The 23,884-nt window shown below is 36.9% G+C and overlaps 1 protein-coding gene across 3 annotated transcripts in view; it reads left to right on the forward strand.

Annotated features, from left to right (window-relative positions):
• LOC121315959 (serine/threonine-protein phosphatase 2A 56 kDa regulatory subunit alpha isoform) overlaps positions 1–23,884 on the forward strand; it is a 91,301-nt gene that overhangs the window by 49,477 nt on the left and 17,940 nt on the right. For all 3 annotated transcript variants that reach the window (XM_041250596.1, XM_041250595.1, XM_041250597.1), the window contains exons 2-4: positions 1,749–1,945; positions 11,164–11,265; positions 11,821–11,913. In XM_041250596.1, the coding sequence (XP_041106530.1) occupies positions 1,749–1,945; positions 11,164–11,265; positions 11,821–11,913 (392 nt within the window). The remainder of the gene's footprint in view (positions 1–1,748; positions 1,946–11,163; positions 11,266–11,820; positions 11,914–23,884) is intronic.

The raw sequence follows: 23,884 nt of genomic DNA on the forward strand, positions 1-23,884 counted from the left end.
GCCCATACGCACGGACGACATAACGCTGCTTGGCATGAACTTTATGGGTTTGTTTCTAAAACCACAAGGTATCAGCGATGGAGAAGGCAGCAAGGTCTCACCATAGGTGGCAAGCTTTGCATAACAACATTGATAGTAGTTCTGAACTCCTTAAGATGCCTGTGAACACTGTATTTGCTATGTCTATGCTCCAAAACATATCGGAAAGCATTTTGGGATATTGGAAGATACCCACAAAATGTAGTTCGGTATTACAAACCGGCACTACTTGATTTAGAACCGGACTCGAGACTACCCCCGAGGTGGTCTTGAGTACGGTATTAAATGCTGCCTAGCGTAGATGCTAATTGTATTGAGCACTTTTTTTAAAGCCTGTTTAAAGGCAACTAATATGGTTTAAAGGCATAGTGTCGACAGGGCCAGAGAGTCCTCTCGAGTCCATTATTATATAGCGTAATACAGTACGTGCTTTGCATACACTTTTCAATGTGATGCTTGTCTTTTGCATGGAATATCAGCAAGGGGCTCCACACAAGCTGCACAAGGAGAGACATTTTCAACATGCTGGATCTGCTGTAGTGAAACCTGCTGTGCAGGCAACAGGGTGCTTTGTTGAGACTCTGTTTTTTTTTCAGTAACATTTTAATAGGGAAACAAGATTGGCAGTTGGTCCTGTTGAAAAAATTTAATTGGGAGACACACAACCTATAAATTTATTCTCTTGGATGTATAATAAAACTATAAACTACTGCACAACTATGACGACTTTATTAGCATAGCATGGGATAGTACATAAGAACATGAGTATTGAGTGCACAAAGCAGATATTTACCTATTCATAATACAGTAAGCTTGCATTGCAGGAGCACCTTTATTGAGGCCAATTAAAAGAACAGCAGCAGACTTAGTCAAAACAATTTAATTTGTTTAAGTAATATGCATTCTGCAAATCAAAAGATGGAATTTTGCATGAGTGACATGTCATTTGTGATTTTTATGGTATTCACACATTTACATCCTGGTTGCACATACAGCAGTTGTGTGGGTTCTCCATTGATTCACAACCCTACACCTCCAGCTTATAGAGAACAAAGGAACTGGCTTTCCCGCTGCTTTGCATAGCATGTGGCCAGGCCACATTCCACACCTGTCTTATCAGGGAGGGATTCTAGCACCAGCCCTGTCATATTTAACACAAACTTAAATTTCAACAAACTTTATTTACAACACTAAAAAGAAACACAGATACAGTGCAGGGCCTTAGCACTGCCACAAGGTGGCATTGCCAAAAATGAAAGTGTGAGTTTTGATTCTCAAATACTGTACCTGGCTTTCCAATGTGGAAAAATCTGTCCAGAGCAACAGAGAGAAAAGGTCCACAATTTATTGTGCTCAGATAGGTGATGTTAATAGTGCTCTGCTGTCTTTTTGAAGCTCTGAAATGTATTGAAGGACAAAACAGTTGCTTTCTTTGTACCTATCATTACAATGCTTTTGACATGAGGGGGGGTGGTGTCTTGTATGAATTGGGCAAATGCAAGATAAGATGCAGAAGATAGCCATTCAGATATGTGAGAAATGCTATTCCATATCTTGCAAATAACTAATTTACAGTTATCCACAGCATGTAGCAAATGTTACAATTTTTGCTTTTACTTCAGTTTATGCCTTAGACTGCTAATGTGGAATGCTTGAAAATGCTCCGTGTTTGTATTCTTAAAATTGCTATGTATCTTATCTTTTTGCAGATGCCCCAACGACAGAGCAGCAAGAGCTGTTCTGTCAGAAGCTACAGCAGTGCTGCATGTTGTTTGATTTCATGGACTCTGTTATAGACCTGAAGAGCAAAGAAATTAAACGAGCAACACTAAACGAACTGGTGGATTTTGTGTCCACAAACAGGGGTGTGCTGGTTGAGGCAGCTTACCCTGAAATTGCTGCAATGGTAAGCGACTGACTTTTCACTTTCCACTCATGAGCAGATGTTTAATTAGAGTTTATTTGTCGTCTTAATTTAATTGTAGTCGTAGAATACTGAAACGCTTAAGTTGTCAGTTAAGCAGTTACATACTGTTTGTCTGTGCAGATTACACACACAATCTGGATACTGAGTTACATCTTGGCAGGAAAAACCTCTAATCAAAACAGCATTAAGCACAGTCATTTTCTAACATTATTTTTAAAGGGTGAAGGATATTGCGATTTGGAGGCTGTTGCTATTTTTAACTGTTTAACTCAACTTAAAACTGCTTATTGAAAAATGTATTGATTTTGTAAAAAAATAATAATAATTTGATACCTTTGGAAGAGCTCGACTGTAGTTTGTGAAGGTGTTACTTAGGATGAGATATGTGGATGCCGTCTATTTGTGTCAGAGGGTTACAAAAGTAAATTTTCCAGCCAGTGAAGAGTGTCCATTCCTACCATGCCTTGCCTTATTTAGCTTTACAGAAAGGGGTTAACAGCATGTAATAAGTAGGTGTGTGCGATTTAAAGCCGATTTTCTAACAGTATATTGTGATATTCGTCAGTCAATACAATAACTGGTATTTGAACAACAGTACAGTCACGTGTGGAATCATTTCCTAAAAAAAAAAAAAAATCTAAAAAGGATGGCTGTATAGCATGTGTTTATGCAAGGCTGAAGTAAATACAATGGTGTAGTCCTACATCTTAAAGTACTGGAACGCTAATGAAATTACAGATTTTTCTACAGCAAAATCCTACGAATTCATGTTTTATTTGTACATTTAAATTTCAGGTAACATGTAAGGTAATGCAGGCGTCTCGCATACAATCTTTTTATGCTACTCCCTCTTGATCAGTGCTGCCAGATTTGGTGGTGTTCCAGCAACATTTTGCTTGTTTTGAAAGCATCTAGTGGGTAAATGTTGTCTTTTTCTGGAGCTCTGCGTCCAACAAAATTATGAATTACACATGCGGTTAGTAATTTGTCGGCAGTTTAAGTACTGTATCAGTGCAATTTGTTTTTACTTTTATTTTTAAAAGACTGTCTGCCGACCAGTTCTGGACAATGTACTTATGTAAAAACATGTTTAATATAAAATTAAAGGTATTATTTATAGTGGTGCAGTCGAATCCCCAATTTTGATAATTGCTGCATTGACGGTTTTTTCAAATTAACAGATCCAATAACTATAAACACTATTGTGCAAAATGGTTAAACAAGAATGCACAACTTACATTCAAATTTAGAACACTTCCAATTAAAAAACTTAAATACAAAGGACTTGAGTTAACAACTGAAATGAATATAATACCAAACCAGTCCTGCTCAGGTCTTCACCCACCTGGTCGATGGTCAAGCCCTGTCTAAACAGACTTAATGTCATGGATCCTCTAAACCCTGGTTTTGGAACTATAGTGTTTAAGGCTTCTCAGTTGACCCTTACAACACAGGAATAGAGGGGTGTTTCTCCCCAGATTTTTTAGCCCTAGCTACTTGTTACTGGGGTTCCGCAGGGTAACGCACAAGACAGCCTCTCGGCTTAGCATAGCATTCTAGTTCTACAACACAGCCTTTGCGATGGCTTTGGTACACTCACCCATGCAGTAATGGTTACATTTCGTACCTGAAAGGGAACAGCAAGTTATTCTCATAACCCTGGTTTCCTGAAATGGAAATGCAACCATTAACCTTCAAGGTCGCTACATCCATGATTGCAGCAGACGTGAAGGAAAAAATTACCCCCGAGATCGGTGCGCACAGTCTTATGTTCTCAGGGGTGCGCATGACTGCGTCACAGGCTCGGTCGAGTAGCTTTTGGTATAATTCTGGTTTTCAGGTCTTTAGGAGGTAAATAACCATGTGGTAATAGTTACATTTCTGGTTCAGGGACCAGGGTCATGATAGTAACTTAATTTTTCTGTTGTGTTTGCGGGAATAAATGAGGAAGTAACTTTGCATTTTATAATGCTTGATTTTATGTTACACAGGTGTTCCTATAGACCTTTGAACGCACTGCAGTTTAACCCAGAACTGCTATTTTTTTTTATTTGGACAAAGTCCCTAATTTAGATTACATTACATCATACAATTATCAGCCATTAAGTATCTAGTCAATGGATTGTGAAAGTACATAAAAAAATAAAAAGGAACTCAACTGGGTCTAGAACAAAAAACATACACCACACCGAAGGCTTACCCTATTGGGATTATATGCAAGTAGATTCCTGTCTCTTGTTCTGCATCTGGATGGGACTAGGACACAAGCAGCTTGACTCATCCAAAGTCACATAGAGAGTCAGTGGTTGATTTGGGGTTTTTGGTTCATTCTTGGGAGTCTTTAGCGCGAACCACTTGTGTGTACCAGGTCAAAGTTGTCTGGAAAGATTCCGTAGATGAGTCATCTAAGAGGTTCCATCCAAGAGTCTTTACCACTAACCAGTTTCCAGGATAAAATGTATGTATTTCAACCATTTCTTTTTTGTAAGTGATTTGTATTGATAATCTAGAAAGATAGATTGTGACACTGAATTGGTGTGAAAGAAATAATTTAAAATACTAATATATTTGAGTTGTAAGTACTGTATCAAATTGGTTCTCTTTCAATTTAAGGCAGAACGCACATGCTCTATACTAGGGGTGGGCTGGTATATAATTCCACAGGTATGATGAGTCAAAAAAGCATACTCAAAATTGAAGTACTGTAAATGATTTAAATTACTGCAACTCACAAACACAAATCACACTTCCTTTCATGGAAATTCTTTAAACCTAGTTATTTTGTTTAACTGTACCAAAAACTGGAAAAAGGCATAGCAATTACAACTTTTCATTTTAAGACAATCTGAATTTCAAAACTTTAGAAGGATGCTCTAATGTTGTACAACATGTATACTGTCACAGTATGTATTTTAAGATGTATCCTTTGCTGAAAACAATGTGAAGCTGCAGTTTGTTATAGAAACATTCTAAAATACACAAACAAATTGATATTAACAGAAGGGATTTGTTTAGTTGATGTTGAACAGGATTAGGCAATGACTGGTCACATTGCTTAAAGCACAGATACTAGATTGTTTGTTTGTTACTTATGAACAGAGAAGAGCAATTTCATTTTAACACTGAAGTTACTGTTTTTTTTGTCTACAGTTCATGTGGCATTGCACAAGTAAGCTTCCAGTGTTCCAAATGATTATTACGAATCTAGAGTTTTGTACAAAAAGATCCAAAAAGTTGTGAAAACTAACTTGTTTAAGCAAAAGTACAAAATAAGTAGGCTGTGCTGCTGCTGTTGCTTGACTCTAATTGAGACATTGAAACTTGTGTTCTGTGTTGCTGACAGTTTCCTTCAAAAGCAACAGTATAACATTAAATTCAAATAAGCTATTGTGATTAGTAGAGCTGCTGTTTGAATATGACAAATGTTGTATTCCTGCAGCTTTTATTAGGCAGCATTATAATAAAATCATAATTAAGTTTTATGTTTAAATACAAATAAAAATATACATCGGTGATACTAACCTTAATAGACGTTATGCTGCTAAACCTGTGTCTACGTAGTTCAACTTCTTGCAGTGGAAAAATGAACAGGAGAGTGGGGTTTATACAGTAGATTTTATCCTTTTTGCAGGTGGGAAAAGATGTTCCTTCTACACTTTGCTAAGGCTGCATGTTTGCTGTTGAAAAATGTAAGGGCAAAATGGCGGTGATGAATGTGGTTTGACAGTAAGGTAGAAGTGGTTGGAGTGTTCAAGTGTGAGGCTCAGTGAGAAACTAGAGTAGTAATTGAGACTTGTGTTGTACAGGATGTTGAATAAAAAAGTGCAATGATGGCCCCTTCCTTCACTTTGTTCACAGGAACACATCTTTAACCATCGTATATCGCAATTGCGATATTTGCAGCGTAGCATAGCAGGAACTGTGTTAGTACCGTAATGTGTCTGGATTGTGATTGATGGGCAGTAATATAAAACGGGGATCTCCAGGGAATAAGTAGTGAGCTGTCTCCTGCATAGTATTAGGTTGGGGGCTGTCTTTCCTGGCCTTGAAAAAATACAGCATACTAAAGAAACGGGGCTTTAAGATAATTTCTCTTGTTGGTTTAGATCTGAGCAATTTTGTTTAGGCAGTATGTTCATTTTATTTGTAACCTGTTTGAACATGGAGCATTTGGTATGTGGAAGAACAGAACTGGTCCTTGTGTGCTGTGACAAGTGTTGTCAACCAGGGAAGATCTGAAGATGCATATTTTGGGCCTGGTTGGAACAAAAGCCTGAGCCTACCTTTTTTTTTTTGTAAACCAGAAACACCAAAAGGATTATATTTGGATCCCAAGAGAAAGATCTTTCGACATTAAAACAAAAGAAAATACATTGCCAGAGGCCGCACTAGCTTTTCTGTTCATGCATTCCTGAAACACATGCTCGGAATTTGTGTCTCATCCATCAAATATACATTTTAACACAAAGGCTAAGAAACTCCAGAGATGTTTGTTTTTTGATACATTTTTTTTATGAACTTTTAAACTCTATGGCATGTAGTAGTTAAAGTCTGTCTGTATATAGATATACAAGTAAACACATACTTTTTTCTTTCTTTTTTATATATATATAACAAATATATATATATAACTAACAGTAGACCATTCGCATGACAAGAAGATGGGATTCTAAGCATGTTTGATGCCTTCATCTACGTGCGTGTGGTTTGTTTATTTATTTATTTATTTTCCTCAGCAGCTCTTGCACACAATACATCTTCCCTTCTCAAAAAACAAGCCACGGCTATTTCCTCTCCCATTCAAAATTTATAAGAACGTATTTTTCGTTTGTGTTTCTATGCATTACTACTGATCTCTGCTGCTTTGGTCACTGTAGTACTCATAGTCAGAAGTAGATGGCTGAGATGCAGATGAGCAATCTTCACGAGAATCCCCTGCTTAGCAGAAATATTTATGATTTGACAACTGACTTGCTGTCAGTGTACACTCTGCACTAGGTATTCATTTTTATGCTTGCAAAAATCTAAGGGCATCCCTGTTAAACTAGTGCGGAAAATAACAAAAGCCCAACGTTAAATTAGGCGACTGCAAAAATGCAAGTTAAAAGTAGGATTGGGGCTGAACAATTCATGTCATTTGTCAGCTCTGTTTGAAATAAAATTAAAGGGACCAGAATTTGTCTCAGGCAAGATATGAAGGTAAAAGCAAAGATTGTTTTGCAATTAACAGCTTTTTCTGAGTTTAATTATGGCACTGAATCTGCTAAATATGTCACATGATTAATATAAAAACTTCAAGCCCTGTGTGTCTGCGTTTTACTTTTTCTAAAATACTTGTTTTATTTCTTAGCAATATGGACCTCTGCTAATATGGGACATAACACATTATTTTAAAATAAAATACAGTGCATGGTGGGATACTACTCTGTATTAATTTCCCTTGTTCATTGCGCTGCTAGGGACTGTAACAAACTGTTCTGATAGCATTAGTGTGTGTACGCATTACGCCCAACTAAACATGAAATGGAACTTCAGTGTGGATGCTAAAGTTTGAGCTGGATTAATTAAAACATTTAAGTACAGTTCTCGAGATCGGTTATGTAGTGTCGTCAGGGCCTAAAAGTAAATATCCTTAATATTGCTGGCAAAGCCAAGTATGAGGCTTTTTGCTGCCAGCTACAAGATTGGAGTGTACCTTAATCAATGGTGTCATATTGCAAAACCAGTGGTGTGGTTTTTTTTGTTTGTTTATTTTTTGTGTGTTTGTTTTTTTTTTTTTTTTTTTTTTTAAAAGCAAATATTTTCCGGCCATTGCTGCAGTGTAATAGATTACCACGGATATGCATCTCTGCATCCCTTTCCATTCTGTGCATCCAGATAACACAAGACAAAATAATTTTTATGTCCAATGGATTTATTTTGCGTTAACGCGACCTCCGCATTGCATTTATCATAGAAGTGCTTTAAATGTGTAGTCTTTGCCTTGGGTGTTCAGGTGACCATTAAGTGCTCTTGAGGTTACAGAGGTTCTTCGCCAATAAATGTACATTGTATTGGACCTAAAGAAAGCACGACAACATGATACCACATCATGCATCCAGGATTGAACTTTGCTCAAGAATAAGGGAACATAATTTCCCTAGCTCCTTGACGTGTGATACACAGTAGATTTCTTAATACAGTATTAATTTGTTATAAAAGGAATTTGTTATAGCTGTGATATTCACAGTGTTTATGGCAGGATTGTGAAATTTAGTATGTTGCACCAGGGCACAGTGGAACGTTTATAACTAGTTACAATGCACTAGATGGTTTAGTAATGTCATCAATGACTCCCAAGTTCCTGGCAGATGGCCTGTTATGGTCTTGTGATGGTTTTTTTGTACCCTCCCAATACATACCAGAGTTTTAAGCTGGACCTACTGTAGACACCCCAAACTTGGATTCATGTTTCTTAACATAGTCTGTTATTTCAGATCTTATTTTAAAATAAAACAATCTGATCAAAATGGCATTATGATCACAATGGCAGCACATGGTTGTTTTTGTAGTAACTGCTTAATTGCACAGTAAAATGAAAGATATTTAAAGACTGATTAGCATCTGCGATGTTAGGAGACACAGAGCTTGTGTTGTATGTACGTTTCTTGTGACCATTAAATAAACCACTGTACTTTTCCCAAACCTTTATTTATTTTGCACATGCTTCTGGACTTAAGTACTGATCATTACAGTGTAGGGTGTTCGCTCTAGGTATAAGAAATACAAGGGCTCTTGTTATCTGCAGCACAGCAGGATGAATAACTAAATGCCTCCCACCTGTGCTTGTCAGCCCTGTCCCTCCTCCATCCCCTACTGTAGAAAGCAAAACAGCTTTTCCCAGTGTTAATGATATTAAATATCTGATCTGATTGATTTAAATGAAATACTTTGAGAGAGATGTCATTATATTCCCTCACCTATGCATATTCTAATTGGGATGAGAAAGGTTAGATATTGTAACCCATTAAACACTGCTCTTCATGACACAAAACTGGTTTGTGCATCAGGTTTTCAGAGTAATTTTGCAGTGTCTATGAACCAACAGTCTTTATTACCTTTCAGGATTGTTTCTAAATACAGGATATTTAAAGCAGGTTTCTCATAACCTATTTTCAATTCATAAATAGCGTTGGATCCCTTTTTTTGTCATACATAGAGACATGCAAAAGAAAGCATTTCCTCCCAGCTTAGGCACGTCATTTTTTCTAAAAATAAACTGTTAATATTGTGGTAGCGATGACCTGCTTGAAAGCGGTGTCTGTTGTATTGCATTTTAATGGTGATATGTGGGTGAACAGAGGCAGCTGGGAAACAGTAAGGCTTATTTTTTTATAGCGCATTTTATAACCATACCTAGTTCAAGCCACAATTAAAGTGGAGGGAAATTAGTGGTACAATTGCTTAAATTACTGATATTACTACAAATAAGGACAATTACAAAAAAAAACTATCGATTACTTCAATGAAACTTTATTTAAATTTGTTTTTTTTGTATCCCAGCCACTGCTGTTAATGCTAATGCATGAGTCAGTCCATTCTGCTAATTTCCATTTTTAGAAATTATACAGTGAATCAGACTCTGGTAAATTATACTGTAGGGCGATAATACAAGTGCACACACATACTTATGTCTATTTAAATATGCACATTCAATTATCTATGTATGTTGGTGTTTTTACAGCTACTTTTGAATTTACTGTAGGTTTAAAAGGTTTGTACATAGTTAGACATCAGCACTGTGATTTCCCACCTTGCTGTGAAAGTTCCTAACATTGCACTACAATACAGTGCTTAGTAACCTGACCTTGTAAGGGTTAAACATTGTAGATCATTTACCTACATTTGAATGTCACAAATGTTAACAAAACAAAAAAAATATATATATTTTTAAGTATACAGCACTTACTGATCCATATATTTACACAAGTTTGTTTTAATCAATTTTACTTTTTATATTATGGAATTAATTGAAATACTCAACACTGATTCTATTGTCTTGTCACAGCCGCTGTGCTCCGTACAGTACTCAGTTTCGTGAATGTCTCAAAACCAATAAAAAAGCAATTCACAAGATGGAAAATGGTACTATTAAGTCAGCCCATAGCATTAGTCTAAATACGGACATGGTGAAACATAGATCTTATCAACACTGAACAATAAAGTGAGTGTGAACAATGAGTTGTTTACAGGAGGCCAGGCTGTGGACCCTTGAGGTTCTTTAAATGCTTTCAGCTTTACTGGGTGTCTTTAGCTCTGTCTACTGTCAGTTTAAAGGGTATATGATTTTTGCATTTTTTTTATTTATTTTTGCAATTAACCCCCTCCTGAATAGCAAATGCAGTACAGTTATTTCTTTTAATTGTTTAACTTAAGTGAAGGTTTACCTGGTATGCGTAGGTATAGTAAGATGTAGATAGACAGGTGCAGAGTTAATAGTAAGTCGACATTACAAATAAAACCGCATTATAGACATTGATATAATAGCAGTGATTGGAAGATGTTTTTCTGGCATTGCCTGGTATTCTGAGACTCATATATATATTTTTTTTAATTTCAAAAGTATATAAGAAATGCAAGACAAATCGCTTAGGTATGTTAGTTTTAGTTTATTTGATCATGAGAGGTTATATATTAAACACTTGAGTGTTACTGATTTAAAATACAATAATTTTGCAAACAAGGGAATCCAAGGGGCCGTATTATTTTGTGTTGAGTAATTAGTATGTTTTATTCCATTTATAATTCGGTAATACCCAAAAACATTAAGTTTCTTCAAGATAATTCCTCTGAAAATAAGAGCAGTGGCACAACCTTATTAAGCAGTCTAATAGGGACACAAATGATGTTGCCACCGTAGTTTTTTATGTAATTCTCATTGACCAGTTTAACTTTGAGACATCAAGTGTTGCTTATTTAAAAGAATATACTTTTAATTCTGTTTTAATAAGGAGACTTTCAGCATTGGAAAATTAAGGGCTACGTTTGTATTCAGCAGTTTGAAAAATCAGAGAGTAGAACCCAAGGCCATTCAAAAGAGGTACCCAATGTTTCAGGATATTTTAATGTGACAGTAAAAAATCTATATATAAAATCTAAGAGCATTAACATTATAGAACCACATCCTGAAAGACCTTTCCCTTTTCCCTTTCTTACAGATTAGCAACAACATTTTCCGAACACTTCCTCCCAGTGAGAACCCAGATTTTGACCCTGAAGAGGATGAACCCACTCTTGAGGCCTCATGGCCCCATATACAGGTGAGGATTCTGGGGTTCAGTAATTAATTAGTTTTTCTTTTAGAAAATACGAAGTGGGATATCCCGTTCAGAACAGTGCTACGAACCAGAGGTCTGAGTGATGTGAAATGGGAAGTAAAAGCCCTACCCCTGATGTAAATTCTTAGAAAATTAAAAACATTGAGTATCACTGCACTTGTGCGAGAGCTTGATCATTAAATACTTTTGCATGTATTGAAAGAGAGTATAATGATCCATTCAGGGATACAGATATATTTATTAAGCAAGTGGCCCTGTTGGAGTTAATGAGCTACAAAAGCCCCACCCCAGTCATTATGCATTTAGTCATTTGTCCTAATACTTGCCGTAGAGTTGTGATTGTAGTACCAGCTCTAAGTAAAGATGATTTTGTCATATGGTAACATGTAAAGTCCTAATAGAAAATACTAGTTTGCATTTCAGGCCACACAATTGTCTGTCCTTAATTGTACAAATGTGTAAATACCAGTTTCATATCCGTGTACATACTCAGTTTTCTGGATAGCCGTATAAGTACAGTATATGCTTGCTTTTCAGCTGGTGTACGAGTTTTTTCTAAGGTTCTTGGAAAATCCTGATTTCCAGCCTAGCATTGCAAAGCGATACATTGACCAGAAGTTTGTGCTGCAGGTAAGTGTTTTTCCGTTTGTTATCATTAGAAACTTCATACCCGAGACTTTGTTTGATTGTGATTATTATTGTTACTGTTATTCTACTGGCACTAGAGCAGTGGTTTATTATATATCATTCATGTTGAGCAAAGTGTGTTTGATATGTGACGGCGTATTACTGCATTTAGACGAGACCGATTCCCTTAATGAAGTTGTCTTTTTACATGTGGGAAAAGTGTTTTGCTATAGCCATATGTTCAATAATCTTCCAAGAGAAGGGGTAATGCTAACGTTCAGTCTTTACTGTTAAGGGTTAGGGACTAGAGAATAATGATAACAATAATAATAACGAGTGAAGGATATAATAGTTTAACGATTGCGTTTGTAAACGGACGGTATTCATGCAGGTTTAACAAATACTTATAAATGAGAAGAAACGTGTAATGTATTTAATGTCGTGTCTTCTATTAGGAGGGAACAGTAGTACTGTTAGGTGGTCAGTCGAAAGTTTTGTCTTTTGAATGTCAGTCATTGTGTGCAACTGAATAGTAATTTGCAATCTGAGTGAATATCCATTCCAAAAATAAATATTTATACCTGTCAACACTAGCAAGTTGCTGTTTCTCATGTTCTAAATACCTCCGTGTTCTAAGAGAATAATGTGATTGTGGGTGGGGGGGTAAGCTCGGATTATTACACACCATAACAGTAAGTCCAAAATTGTCCATTTGTTTTTTTAATATATATCTGCTACAAAAGGATTACTTTATATCCCAGTCTCTTGTCCGTTCTGAGTGCAGGCTGCTATTCCATTTAAAAAAATAAAAAATAAATTTGCCACATTTTAGGCCTGCTTTTCAGTGACATAAGTGAACACGCAAAGGCGCCTTAAAAACACAAATGTGAACGGGGTTGCAGACCTAAATATGGGGCAGTCCAGGTCAACCACAACCCATGTTCTGAATTGGTTCCTGTTTGCTATGACATCACACCTAAACGATAGACAAACTATATATGTGTGTGTGTGTGTGTGCAAAACTATTCAGACCCCTGACCAATTCTCTCATATTAACGAATTACAAATGGTACATTGAAATTTTGTTCTGTTTGATATTTTATTTTTAAACACTGAAACTCGGAATCAATTATTGTAAGGTGAAATTGGTTTTATGTTGGGAAATATTTTTAAGAAAAATAAAAAACTGAAATATCTTGCTTGCATAAGTATTCAACCCCTGTGCTGTGGAAGCTCCCAGTTTGGTAAGGCTGTGAATCTGAAGGAAAATGAAGACCAAAGAGCATTCTACAGAAGTTAGAGATAAGGTAATGCAAATGCATACATTAGGGAAAGGGTACAAAATAATATCCAAGTGTTTGGATATCCCAGTGAGCACAGTTGGATCGATAATCAGGAAGTGGAAGTTGCATCACACCACCCAGGCACTGCCAATAAAAGGCCGTACCTCAAAACTCTGCATTCAAACAAGAAGGAGACTTGTGAGAGAAGCCACAGAGAGATCAACAATCACTTTGAAGAAGCTACAGAGTTCAGTGGCTGGGAGTGGAGTAATGGTGCACCAGTCAACCATATCAAGAGCTCTGCATAACACTGGCCTGTATGGGAGGGTGGCAAGAAAAAAGCCATTACTCAAAAAATACCATCTGAAACAACATCTGGAGTTTGCCAGAAAGCATGAGAGTGACCCAGTTGCGATGTGGGAAAAGGTTTTGTGGTCAGATTAGACCAAGGTAGAGTTTTTTGGCCAAAACTCAAAGCGCTATGTGTGGCACAAACCTAACACTGCCCGTGCCTCAAGACACACTATCCCTACAGTGAAGTATGGTGGTGGCAGCATCATGCTGTGGGGATGCTTCTCATCAGCAGGGACTGGGCATCTTGTTACAATTGAAGGAAGAATGGATGGGGCAAAATACAGGAAAATACTGCAAGAGAATCTGCTTCAGTCTGCTAAAAAACTGAAGCTTGGGAGGAAATTCACCTTTCGGCAGGACAATGATCCTAAGCACAAGGCCAAAGCAACATTGGAATGGCTCTAGAACAAAAAGGTGAACATCCTACAGTGGCCCAGTCAAAGTCCTGATCTCAATCCCATTGAGAATCTGTGGTACTATTTGAAAATTGCGGTCCACAAGCGTCGTCCAACCAACCTGAACAACCTGGAGCAAATCTGCCAAGAAGAATGGGCCAAAATCAATCCGACCCTGTTTGCAAAGCTGGTACATACTTACCCCAAAAGACTTGAAGCTGTTATTGCAGCGAAAGGTGGCTCTACCAAATATTAATGTGTGGGGGTTGAATACTTATGCAAGCAAGATATTTCTGTTTTTTATTTTTCTTAAAAATATTTCCCAACATAAAACCAATGTCACCTTACAGTAATTGATTCAGAGTTTCAGTGTTTAATAATAAAATATCAAACAGAACGAAATTTCAATGTACCATTTGTAATTCGGTAATATGAGAGAATTGGTCAGAGGTTTGAATACTTTTGCAAGGCACTGTGTGTGTGTATACACACATGCATGCATACACACACAGTGTGTGTGTGTGTGTGTGTATATAATATATATATATATATATATATATATATATATATATATATATATATATAAAATTTTTTTTTTTTTTAATAGTACAATAATGTGTTTTTAATAGGGCTGTCACTCTATTAAAAATGTGATTGCTTATTTTATGGGCATTAGTTGATTAATCGGTAGAATTATCCCTGCACATTTTTAATAAAGGTAACGATCTTATTGCAGCTGTCCTGCATATTAATACCAAAAAATCAATAGAATCTAAAATAAAATAAGCTCAATGAGAATTTGGTCTTTTTTAAAAGCATTTTTATTATCATTTTTATTTTTGTAATTGTAACACATTTTCACAGGACTACTGTCCTTTTGGGCCACTGTCGGTGAAATACCTGAAAACACAAGACGCCTGAGCTGCGTTCCCATTGTCTTAATTTTCCATTACAGCTATGCACTTGGCTTCTTGTACTTCTACTTTTTTTGGTTCTCAATCTAGAGGTACCCGAGAATACTGTGGCTATTGACAAGAGATTGCTTAACATGCTGTCATAGTCAGAAATCAGAGAAAGTAATTCCACGTAATTAACTCTCTTTGTGGAATTGGTGCCTTCGTCATACCCTCTGAATGGCAGTTCTTGCTTGCCAAGGTAAACAGAATCAATCAGGCGGTTTAAGAATCTTTTCTTAAATTGATTTGTAACCGAATTGACTGAGATCTCCACTGTGACATTTTTTTTTTTTCAATTTATAAAAAGCAGTTCTAAGTATCACTTCTAAGTTCTCAGTATAATTCGCAATAATGGTCTCTAAAATTAGCAATATCATGTGAAATTCAGCTATTCGTACACCGCGCACCCTAGCATATTTGTCCCGACTCTGCTCCCTCATGATTGGACACCTGCATAACAAGGGACAGATCTTTGTCTCTCCTACTGGTTAAACCTCGCAAGACTGTCAACTGTATGTCCCGCCTCCGCTCACTTATGATATGACTGCCACGGAGAAAATGCAGATCTTCTACTATTAGTTGACTTTATTTATTTATTTTTATATCTATCGATCTATATACTGTATGATTTAAAAAAAACATTTTTTTTTTTTTTATTTTTTTTTTTTTTTTTTTTTTTTTTTTTTTTTTTTTTTTTTTTTTATCTCTTTAGTTGATTAATCGATCCGATTAATCTGTTAATCGGTGAGGCCCTAGTTTTTAATAGTATAAGAATGTGGGAGCTTTTGAATGTGTCTCTCCATCTGTCTGTACATTATGGTACTGGTAGCTAAATTTTGTATTTACAGCATGCCGGGGGATGTATGTGTCTGACAGACTTGTTGTTTTCGGCAGTCACTTACAGTCCATCTGGAACAATACCAGATTTATCTGTAATGCAAATACATGCCTTTTAAGATGGTAATTTTTTCCATACTGTAGGAAATTAATTTTTCTTGCATGGAATGTTATCAGCAAGTCAATAAAAACATCATTTGACTGCTAACTGTGTAGCTGCCATTAACAGCAGGGGTTAGTGACATTCTGACCAAAGAAGACTCTGCATGCCATTTGGAAACACAGCATCTTAGAACACAAACACAGTCCCTGCTGGATTGCAGCTCTGTCATCTGTTTTCAATATTTCTAGCCTTCAGTATTTATACCCCAGAGATTTTTTAAATCAAGCAGCTTACACTTAAAAATGATGTGCTTTTAAAGTGCTTCTGATCACTTGTTAAATGATTGCTGATTTATTGAAAACATCTGTATAATTGCTAATGTCTTTGTCTAAAATAGATATTTCAGAGTATTCCTAATGCTTGATGAAGAAAATATAACAGAGAAATACATATACAAAATAGTTCAGTAACTGTGTATACATAAGTACTAAGCAGGATGTGATTAAACCAACATCATTAACATTTGAGATTCAGAGGATGTCGCTGCATTGTTACTGTAAACCTTGCAAACTGACAAAAGTGCAAGTGATTCAGTTTGGTAAATCCTGTATCAGTTTACCTTGAAAGGAGCTATCACCTAGAAGAATAACCAATCAACTGGGACTTGGTGATCAAAAGAATACATTTTACACTGTAGTTACAGCCAACAGTGTTTGCTAGGACTGTATCAGCAGGCAACAAGTAAGAAATGTGCAGCACCATGAGTGATGCTGTGTTGATATACCCAGTTGTATTAAAGTAAGTCAAACACAGGTAAGATATATTAATTACCTACATAACAAAAAGGCTTTTATTTTCCACACACAACCGTGTGCAGAGTTAGAGTTCGAGTAAAGACCATCACATGCAGCCAAATAGCAAGTGATAGCAGGGAGTAACATGGCATAAATATTAAATTAATTCTTTACAATGTGTACCCATACATGACTGACAACAAAGAATAGAAACTGTTACTGTTATTCAGAGACCACAACCAGCTAGAATACTGACCAAGCAGAGCAGAGGAGTCTGTCTTCTACAAATGACTCCACACTAGACAACAACAAAACAAGACGAGCTGTTGCCACATTTATGGTATTTATGGTAGCTTGTATACAAAAGCTGCCTAAGTTAGTGGACAAAAAATGGAAACACCTGGGTAAATGAGGGACACCAAGTATATTGAAAGCAAGGGTTTCAACACATGTGGCTCATGCATTAATGGAGCAGATAACATCCCAACATGCTTAGGGTCATGCATAAAAGTGCTTGACAGGCCTGGTTGCCTATAATTATGGCTAGCATGTCTGCAAGAGGAGACCTCGGTTACTTTGAAAGAGGGGTGATTGTTGGGGTGCATTTGGCAGGAGCTTCAGTGACCAAGACAGCTCAACTTGCTGATGTGTCACGAGCAACAGTGTCTAAGGTGATGTCTTTCTCCTCGGAGTTCCATGCCGACATCATCAGCAAAGGGGAACAGTGGGTGGAAGCGCATACTCCAGGATCATGATATTCGTGGATTAATTCAAAGTGCAAGGCAAAACGGGCAAGCAACTGCAGATCAATTGACTGCAAATTTCAACCTGGGGCGCGAGCAGCCAGTTTCATCAAAAATGGTCCACCGAAAACTCCACAGAGCGGGATACCATAGTCGGGTTGCAGTGCACAAACCGCTCATCACACCTAGAAATGCACGTTTGCGAGTCCTGTGGTGCAAAGAGCACAGGCAATGGACTTCCGAGCAGTGGAGAAATGTGATATGGCCAGATGAATCGTCCTTCACCATGTTCTCGACAAATGGACGAGTGCATGTGTGGCGCCAACCTAAACAAGTGCTTGTTTCCAACAGTGAAGGGTTCTGGAGGTTCCGTAATGTTGTGTGGCGCATTTTCCTGGCATAATTTGTGTGTTCTCATTCCCTTTAGAAGGCAAGGTCAATGCTAATCGCTGCTTAATGATACTGAGTGATCATTTTTACCCTATGTTGCAGCATGTCTTTCCTGTTGGGGGGCGACGCTGTCTTCCAAGATGACAATGCCCCCATCCACAGAGCACGCCCAATGGTTTGATGAGCATGACACCTGACGTTATCCATATGTCATGGCCTTCTCAATCACCAGATCTGAACCCAGTCGAGCATTTATGGCATATTCTGGAAAAACGCCTGAGACATCATTTTCCACCTCCATCAACCAGGCATGAGTTGATTGACTTTCTGGTGGAAGAATGGTGCTGCATCCCTCCTACAGAATTCCAGAGGCTGGTAGACTCTGGCCACACGTGATGGCCCAACGCCCTACTAAGTGACTTTACATTGGTGTTTCCATTTGTTTGTCCACTACCTATACATTTACTCAGTACCACTTGTTTTGCAATCTTGATGATCATGTGTTACATTGAAAGTGCGATGACCTTAGGCCCTTCTGCAACAAAGCTGGGGTGCTGATTGAAACGACTGCAGTTTTGTGGGAACATGACTGATGTTCATAAGAGAGATTCTCTTGAGTAAAAGTTAACAACACAGAAAAAAAAAAAAGTTGGCTATCGTTTCAGGTAATGGCACACACACGAATGAAAGAATACATCAAAATATACTAGGTATTTATACACGCGAAATGCCTCGACTCTTTTGGGACCAAGTATTTTTCAGTGGAATGCTCCCCCAGGACCTGTTTTTTTTGGCTGCAATTTGCACTCTTCCTATAAAAAAATTCACAGATTTATTTTTTACAGTAGCATCTTGGAAACTGTCCTTTTTTTCAGAACACTCTAGGGAACATTATAAAGAACTTCAGAAACCATATAAACCTTTCACTTTTTTTTTTTCAACACTAAGTTTTTTTTTATGTATTCTGCTTAGAGATACATGTATAAAAACGTTATTCTGTGAGCCGAGGGACCTTGCACTACTTCCTGAAAGTTTTGTTGAAAAATGTTAATGTTTTGGCCAATTAGACAGTTTCACCAGAGGGATTGCAATGTCATAATACATGTTTATTCTCAATAAGCAATAATGAAAACTACTCTTGATTTTTATTTTCTCAAATAAATATTTATAAATAAAATAAGTTATTCATTCCATTAACAGTAATAAGAAAAATAAACATACCTGATACATTTAGTTCATGAAATTATAATCTGCTTACACATTAATTATAAATGTTGTAAAAACATATCTATCAAAACACAAAACTGAACACATGTTCTAATATAATATGTCAAGTACATCAGATTTACAGTATTTGGCTTTTTTTTTTTTTTTCCCCCCCGGCTGTAAACCGTTTCTGCCCTTTAGACACTAAATACCCCTCTCAGTGATGTCACAGGAAAAACACAACTATCAGGAAGTTAATTTCAGTCTCTCCCTTTAGCAGGGTGCCCTGCTCCTGTGCGTGTTTTGTGTTATTGTTGGTGTATGTATTGGTGCACAGGTGATTTTTAAAATGTATATTTATATTTAGGCACAGGGATGGGACTTCACGTGCAGAGAAAAGAGTGTATTTGTTTGTGGGCCCAGGGATTACACAAATTCATTCTCATGCTGGGATTCAAGTGAATGATTAATTAGTAATTGAATCCTGGCACAGCTGTATATATAGATGCATGAATCACTCACTCGGAGTTGGGTTTACAGTGAGGAGGTACGAGAGAGAGAATTAAAAGAAAACAATTGCTACTCGTAATGGTTCAGCATCAGCACGATACTTGTTTGGCTGAGTGTTTGTTTTGTTCGTTCTGTTTTGTTAAACCGTTTTGTTTTTGTTATTTAATTTAATAAACGGGTGCAACAGCACATTCATTCACCGTACTGAGGTCATTACTTCTTGGGCTGACCTCCCCACCAGCCAGCCTGTTCACACTTCCCCTATCGTTGATATGTGTTCCAAGGCTGTACTGCAAAGCATGGTGGGCCCTGTAAGTCATCAAAACAAAGTGCTTTTTTTATCGTGTTTACACAATTGCGGCCCTAGAAACCCACTTTAGTGTGATTATGTTAACCTTAAAGGGTTACTGGACGCTAGATATTAGATATTGTGTATATATAATAGTTCTTCATTCTGTTATTAGTAATAATGAAAAAAAAACACAAGTTTTTTTATGAAACATTGTCTGTTTATCCACTTGTTTCTTGATATTTTTTAAATGTTGTATAAACATATATTAAAACACATGAAACAGAATAAATGTTGTAATATAGTTAAAATGTTGTAATATAGTTTTTCCGTTTTATTCTTATCTCAACAAGCTCCTGTTTTCATTCTGCATAATTTAACCCTATGCCGCCTACGGGGAATGACCATATTTAGGCGTGAATATGACAACTTTGTGAAGATGTTTACACCGGTGCCGAGTCGGTCGAGACCGGGAAGGTGCTGTTTTCTCAACCTCGCGATCGGAGGGAAAAACCGCGGTCGATGCCGGGGTATGCAGCCGATTCAGTCGGTGTAGTCACCAAGGGCAAGCTCAGCCGCGCTAGGAAAGCCCGAGGATTGAGAGGATTTATCTATTTTGTGATAATAGCGTATGTGCAAACTGTTAGTTATTTTGTGACCCCCCAGTTACAAAAAAAGTTTGCTATTCTCTGTTATTCCACCACTTCCATTTCACAGACAGGCTTCCAGCAGTGTCCTTAATTTTACCATTACGACAGCGTTTTTTTTACCATCCCATGTTATACCTAATTTTATTTTAAATGAATCACGCTTGAAAGCACATATAAAGCTTTTGGTGGTAAATTAATTTAAATCAAATTATCTGAACGAGAGCAAGAAGCGAGTCACTTCCCTTATGTTTTATAGTTCTCCTGCAGTTTGTTTACTGAAACATTTTTAGTCCAGTAACCAGTGTTCGAAATGTTACAGGGCTGTATTTTAATTTAGTTTGTCTAGAATCCCACACTAACTTTGTCACTGAAATATACTGAGAAGTTGCATTATTTGAGGAAAAAATAGACTGAACATCAGGTAGGTATAATCTCATTCTCTGTATCCCCGTTCTGGTAAGTTATTGTATTTTAAATCTATACCGAATATCACAAGAAACTTATCACTATTATAACACATCTATTTTCGAAAAAAAAAGGTATATAAATGGACATTGACAAAATGTTTTTGGTTTCTTTTTAGTCACTCGATCATTCATCCTTGACCATGACACGCTTGAGGGACTATGACTGGAGCATATGCACTTAATCACCTAATTAGTGAGGCAGTTGATTGGACACTGGATATGGAGTGCTTTTAGCTATTACATTGCATGCATGAATGAAAGCAATAAAGAAAATCACAAAAAAAGCCACGTCTGTCAAGAGAGCAGCGCCTTTGTGCAATCACTTTGTTGGAGGCTGGACTAGGGCAGCGTACTGTGGCTCACCATAATGGGTGCTCGCAGCCAGCAATTTCAAACCTGGCAAGACGGTATAACCAGACACACTCTGTCAATGACAGGCCAAGAACTGGGAGACCAAGAGTCACAACACCTGCCCAAGATCGACAGAACATTTTGCAGCATCTTCGTGATGTCAATTGTTAATGAGCACAATAGTCGCCGCACCTGTCCTAAAACCATTTTTTGATCACATCTAGTAACTTTTATCCAAATATAAGTGATAGGCTTCTTTTGTTGCTCAGATATATTTTGAAGTTCCTTTTGGTGCTCAAATTTAGTGATAAGTTTCTTTTGATGCTCAGTATATATGATAAATCTGTATTTGTAGCCTGCTGTTTAAAATGTAAACATTCACAGCATTTGATGGTATTGAGATCAAATGTGAAACCGTCCACTTGAGGCTTGTCTGAGCCACTGGACAAAGCGTTTAACTTAAGGAATTACAATTATGCTATATTCCGGTTGTGTAGGCTCCTGTGGGATGCACGGTAACTAACAGTGTGGCTTATACAAGATACAATACCTGGGGAAACTATGTGGCCACTTTAATCAGTTAATTTGCAATTATTCAAGTGCAAATTCCAGTATGCTTTTCCAGTAGGAGCAGCTTGCTGTCTACCTGCATTCAGTGTTATGACAAGTGGAAAGATCAATTCAAAGATGTTGCTCCATACATATAGTATCAGGTGCTTCAACCCAAACATACTTTATTCTCTGACTTCTGACGTTTCTTAAAGGTTAACAAAGTGATCCTTGATTTCCCATTCGGAGGTGCTTCCTTAGAGTAGTCCAACATTTTGTAGCTAACCACTCCAGGCCTCATATGTGATGCTCGATTACTTGCAAGTCACGTGCTTAAGCTTCTTTGAATTGCATTGCCAATGTTTTTGTTTTTTATCTAAAGTGGTCTCATCCTGTGTCCTAAAAATATTTATTGACAACAGAAGTAGCAATGAAAGCATTTAGCTAAAATGTAATTCAGAATTGCCCTACTCTCTGGCAGGCTTGAAGCTAGTCATCCTGATTTAAACTGAAGCTAACCTCCTGTTATTGAACTTTGCTTAGAACAAAGTGCAGCCCAGAGTGCTGGCTGAGGTTCATCAGAGGTACAACAACAGTTTTCCCAGTATGTGAAAATTTGCCATGTGCTTTAAATAGAGCTCTAATGTTTGCTGCAGTTGACGGCAAAACAGCAAAAGGTTAGAGAGCCAGCATCTAATGCTGTTGGGAAAAAATATGGCAAAGGAAACTTTCAAAGTATGAATGCAAGCTTTTTTTTTTTTTTTTTTTTTTTTTTTTCTTTTCTTGTGCTAGACATTCAGAATTATGCCTGTGGTAATTCCATGCTTTTTATTTAATTTGTTTACATTAAAAACTGTTATAAAAGTTGAATTTCTGGGTATTTTTAGGGGGTCCTAAAAAGGGGGGAGCGACTAATACACCGGTGTGTCTTCTACACTGATGTATTTAATTAATAAACTGGTAATGCATAATTGGAATTGTTACAGGCACAATTGAACAAACATTCTGTGAACAACACAATAAAGAAATGCAAAAACACTGTCTAATTAAACATTTTAAAACCTATTAAACCCCAACAACCCCTTAGTCACCTTGAATGTCAGCTAAATGCAAAAATAAAGCCACTGATATACAGTGCAGATTATTCTTATTTCACACAGTGTGTGTGTGTGTGTGTGTGTGTGTGTGTGTGTGTATATATATATATATATATATATATATATATATATATATATATATATATATATATATATATATATATATATATATATATATATAATGTAGCGGTTTGAGCCAACCACCCTGCTATATATAGATCCTTTATATATCTAGGAAAATTTGTTGTGTCGTGTCCCAGTTAAAAAAAAAAAAAAAAGTAAAAAAAGGTGATGCTGTTTTAAGGTTTTTAAAGTCAGGATTAATCTTTTTTATCCTGCTCTGAAGCATGTTTATTTAATCATGATTTGTTACCATGGATTCAAGCCTAGTTATTATCTCGTTTTGTGCATCAATGAGCCTGACTTTCAAAATTAAACCTGGAAATTATCAGGATAACTTAGTTTCAAACACTTTGCGACACTTTGTGCAACATGCAAATAACGGAATGTGATGTTTGTAAATATTTCTACAGTGAATTTGTCGCTAGATTTGGTGACTTTATAGACATGACGGAGAGCTAATTTAGCTACTGCAAATTAAATCTAGTGATAATCTAGTGACTTTCTGTTTCAAAAAGAATATACTTATCTAAAACATAATACTCGAATATAGATAACGCTGTTTCTATAGGTTATAGCAACTGTCAATTTGCAGCTAATGACCTAGATCCTGCCTATCCGCCAACTCTCTGCTGTTCCTATAGGTTTAGTGGCTGTCATTTAGCAGTTTATGCATAGACTTTACCTACCCCCCTCCCCTTACACCAGAGTTCCATCAATCCAAGACATTAAGGTGGATCTAGTAACTTTCACCCATTAGAAGTTGGCAACGCTATTAAGTAATAACCCTGCCAATGTATCCTGAGGCAACAGCTGGGTTATTGAGAGCTGAGTGAAGTTAATGGTTGTGCTGTCAAGGATAATAATACAGGCTACAATG

The sequence above is a fragment of the Polyodon spathula genome, chromosome 5 (assembly GCF_017654505.1).
Source record: "Polyodon spathula isolate WHYD16114869_AA chromosome 5, ASM1765450v1, whole genome shotgun sequence".
Taxonomy (NCBI): domain Eukaryota; kingdom Metazoa; phylum Chordata; class Actinopteri; order Acipenseriformes; family Polyodontidae; genus Polyodon; species Polyodon spathula.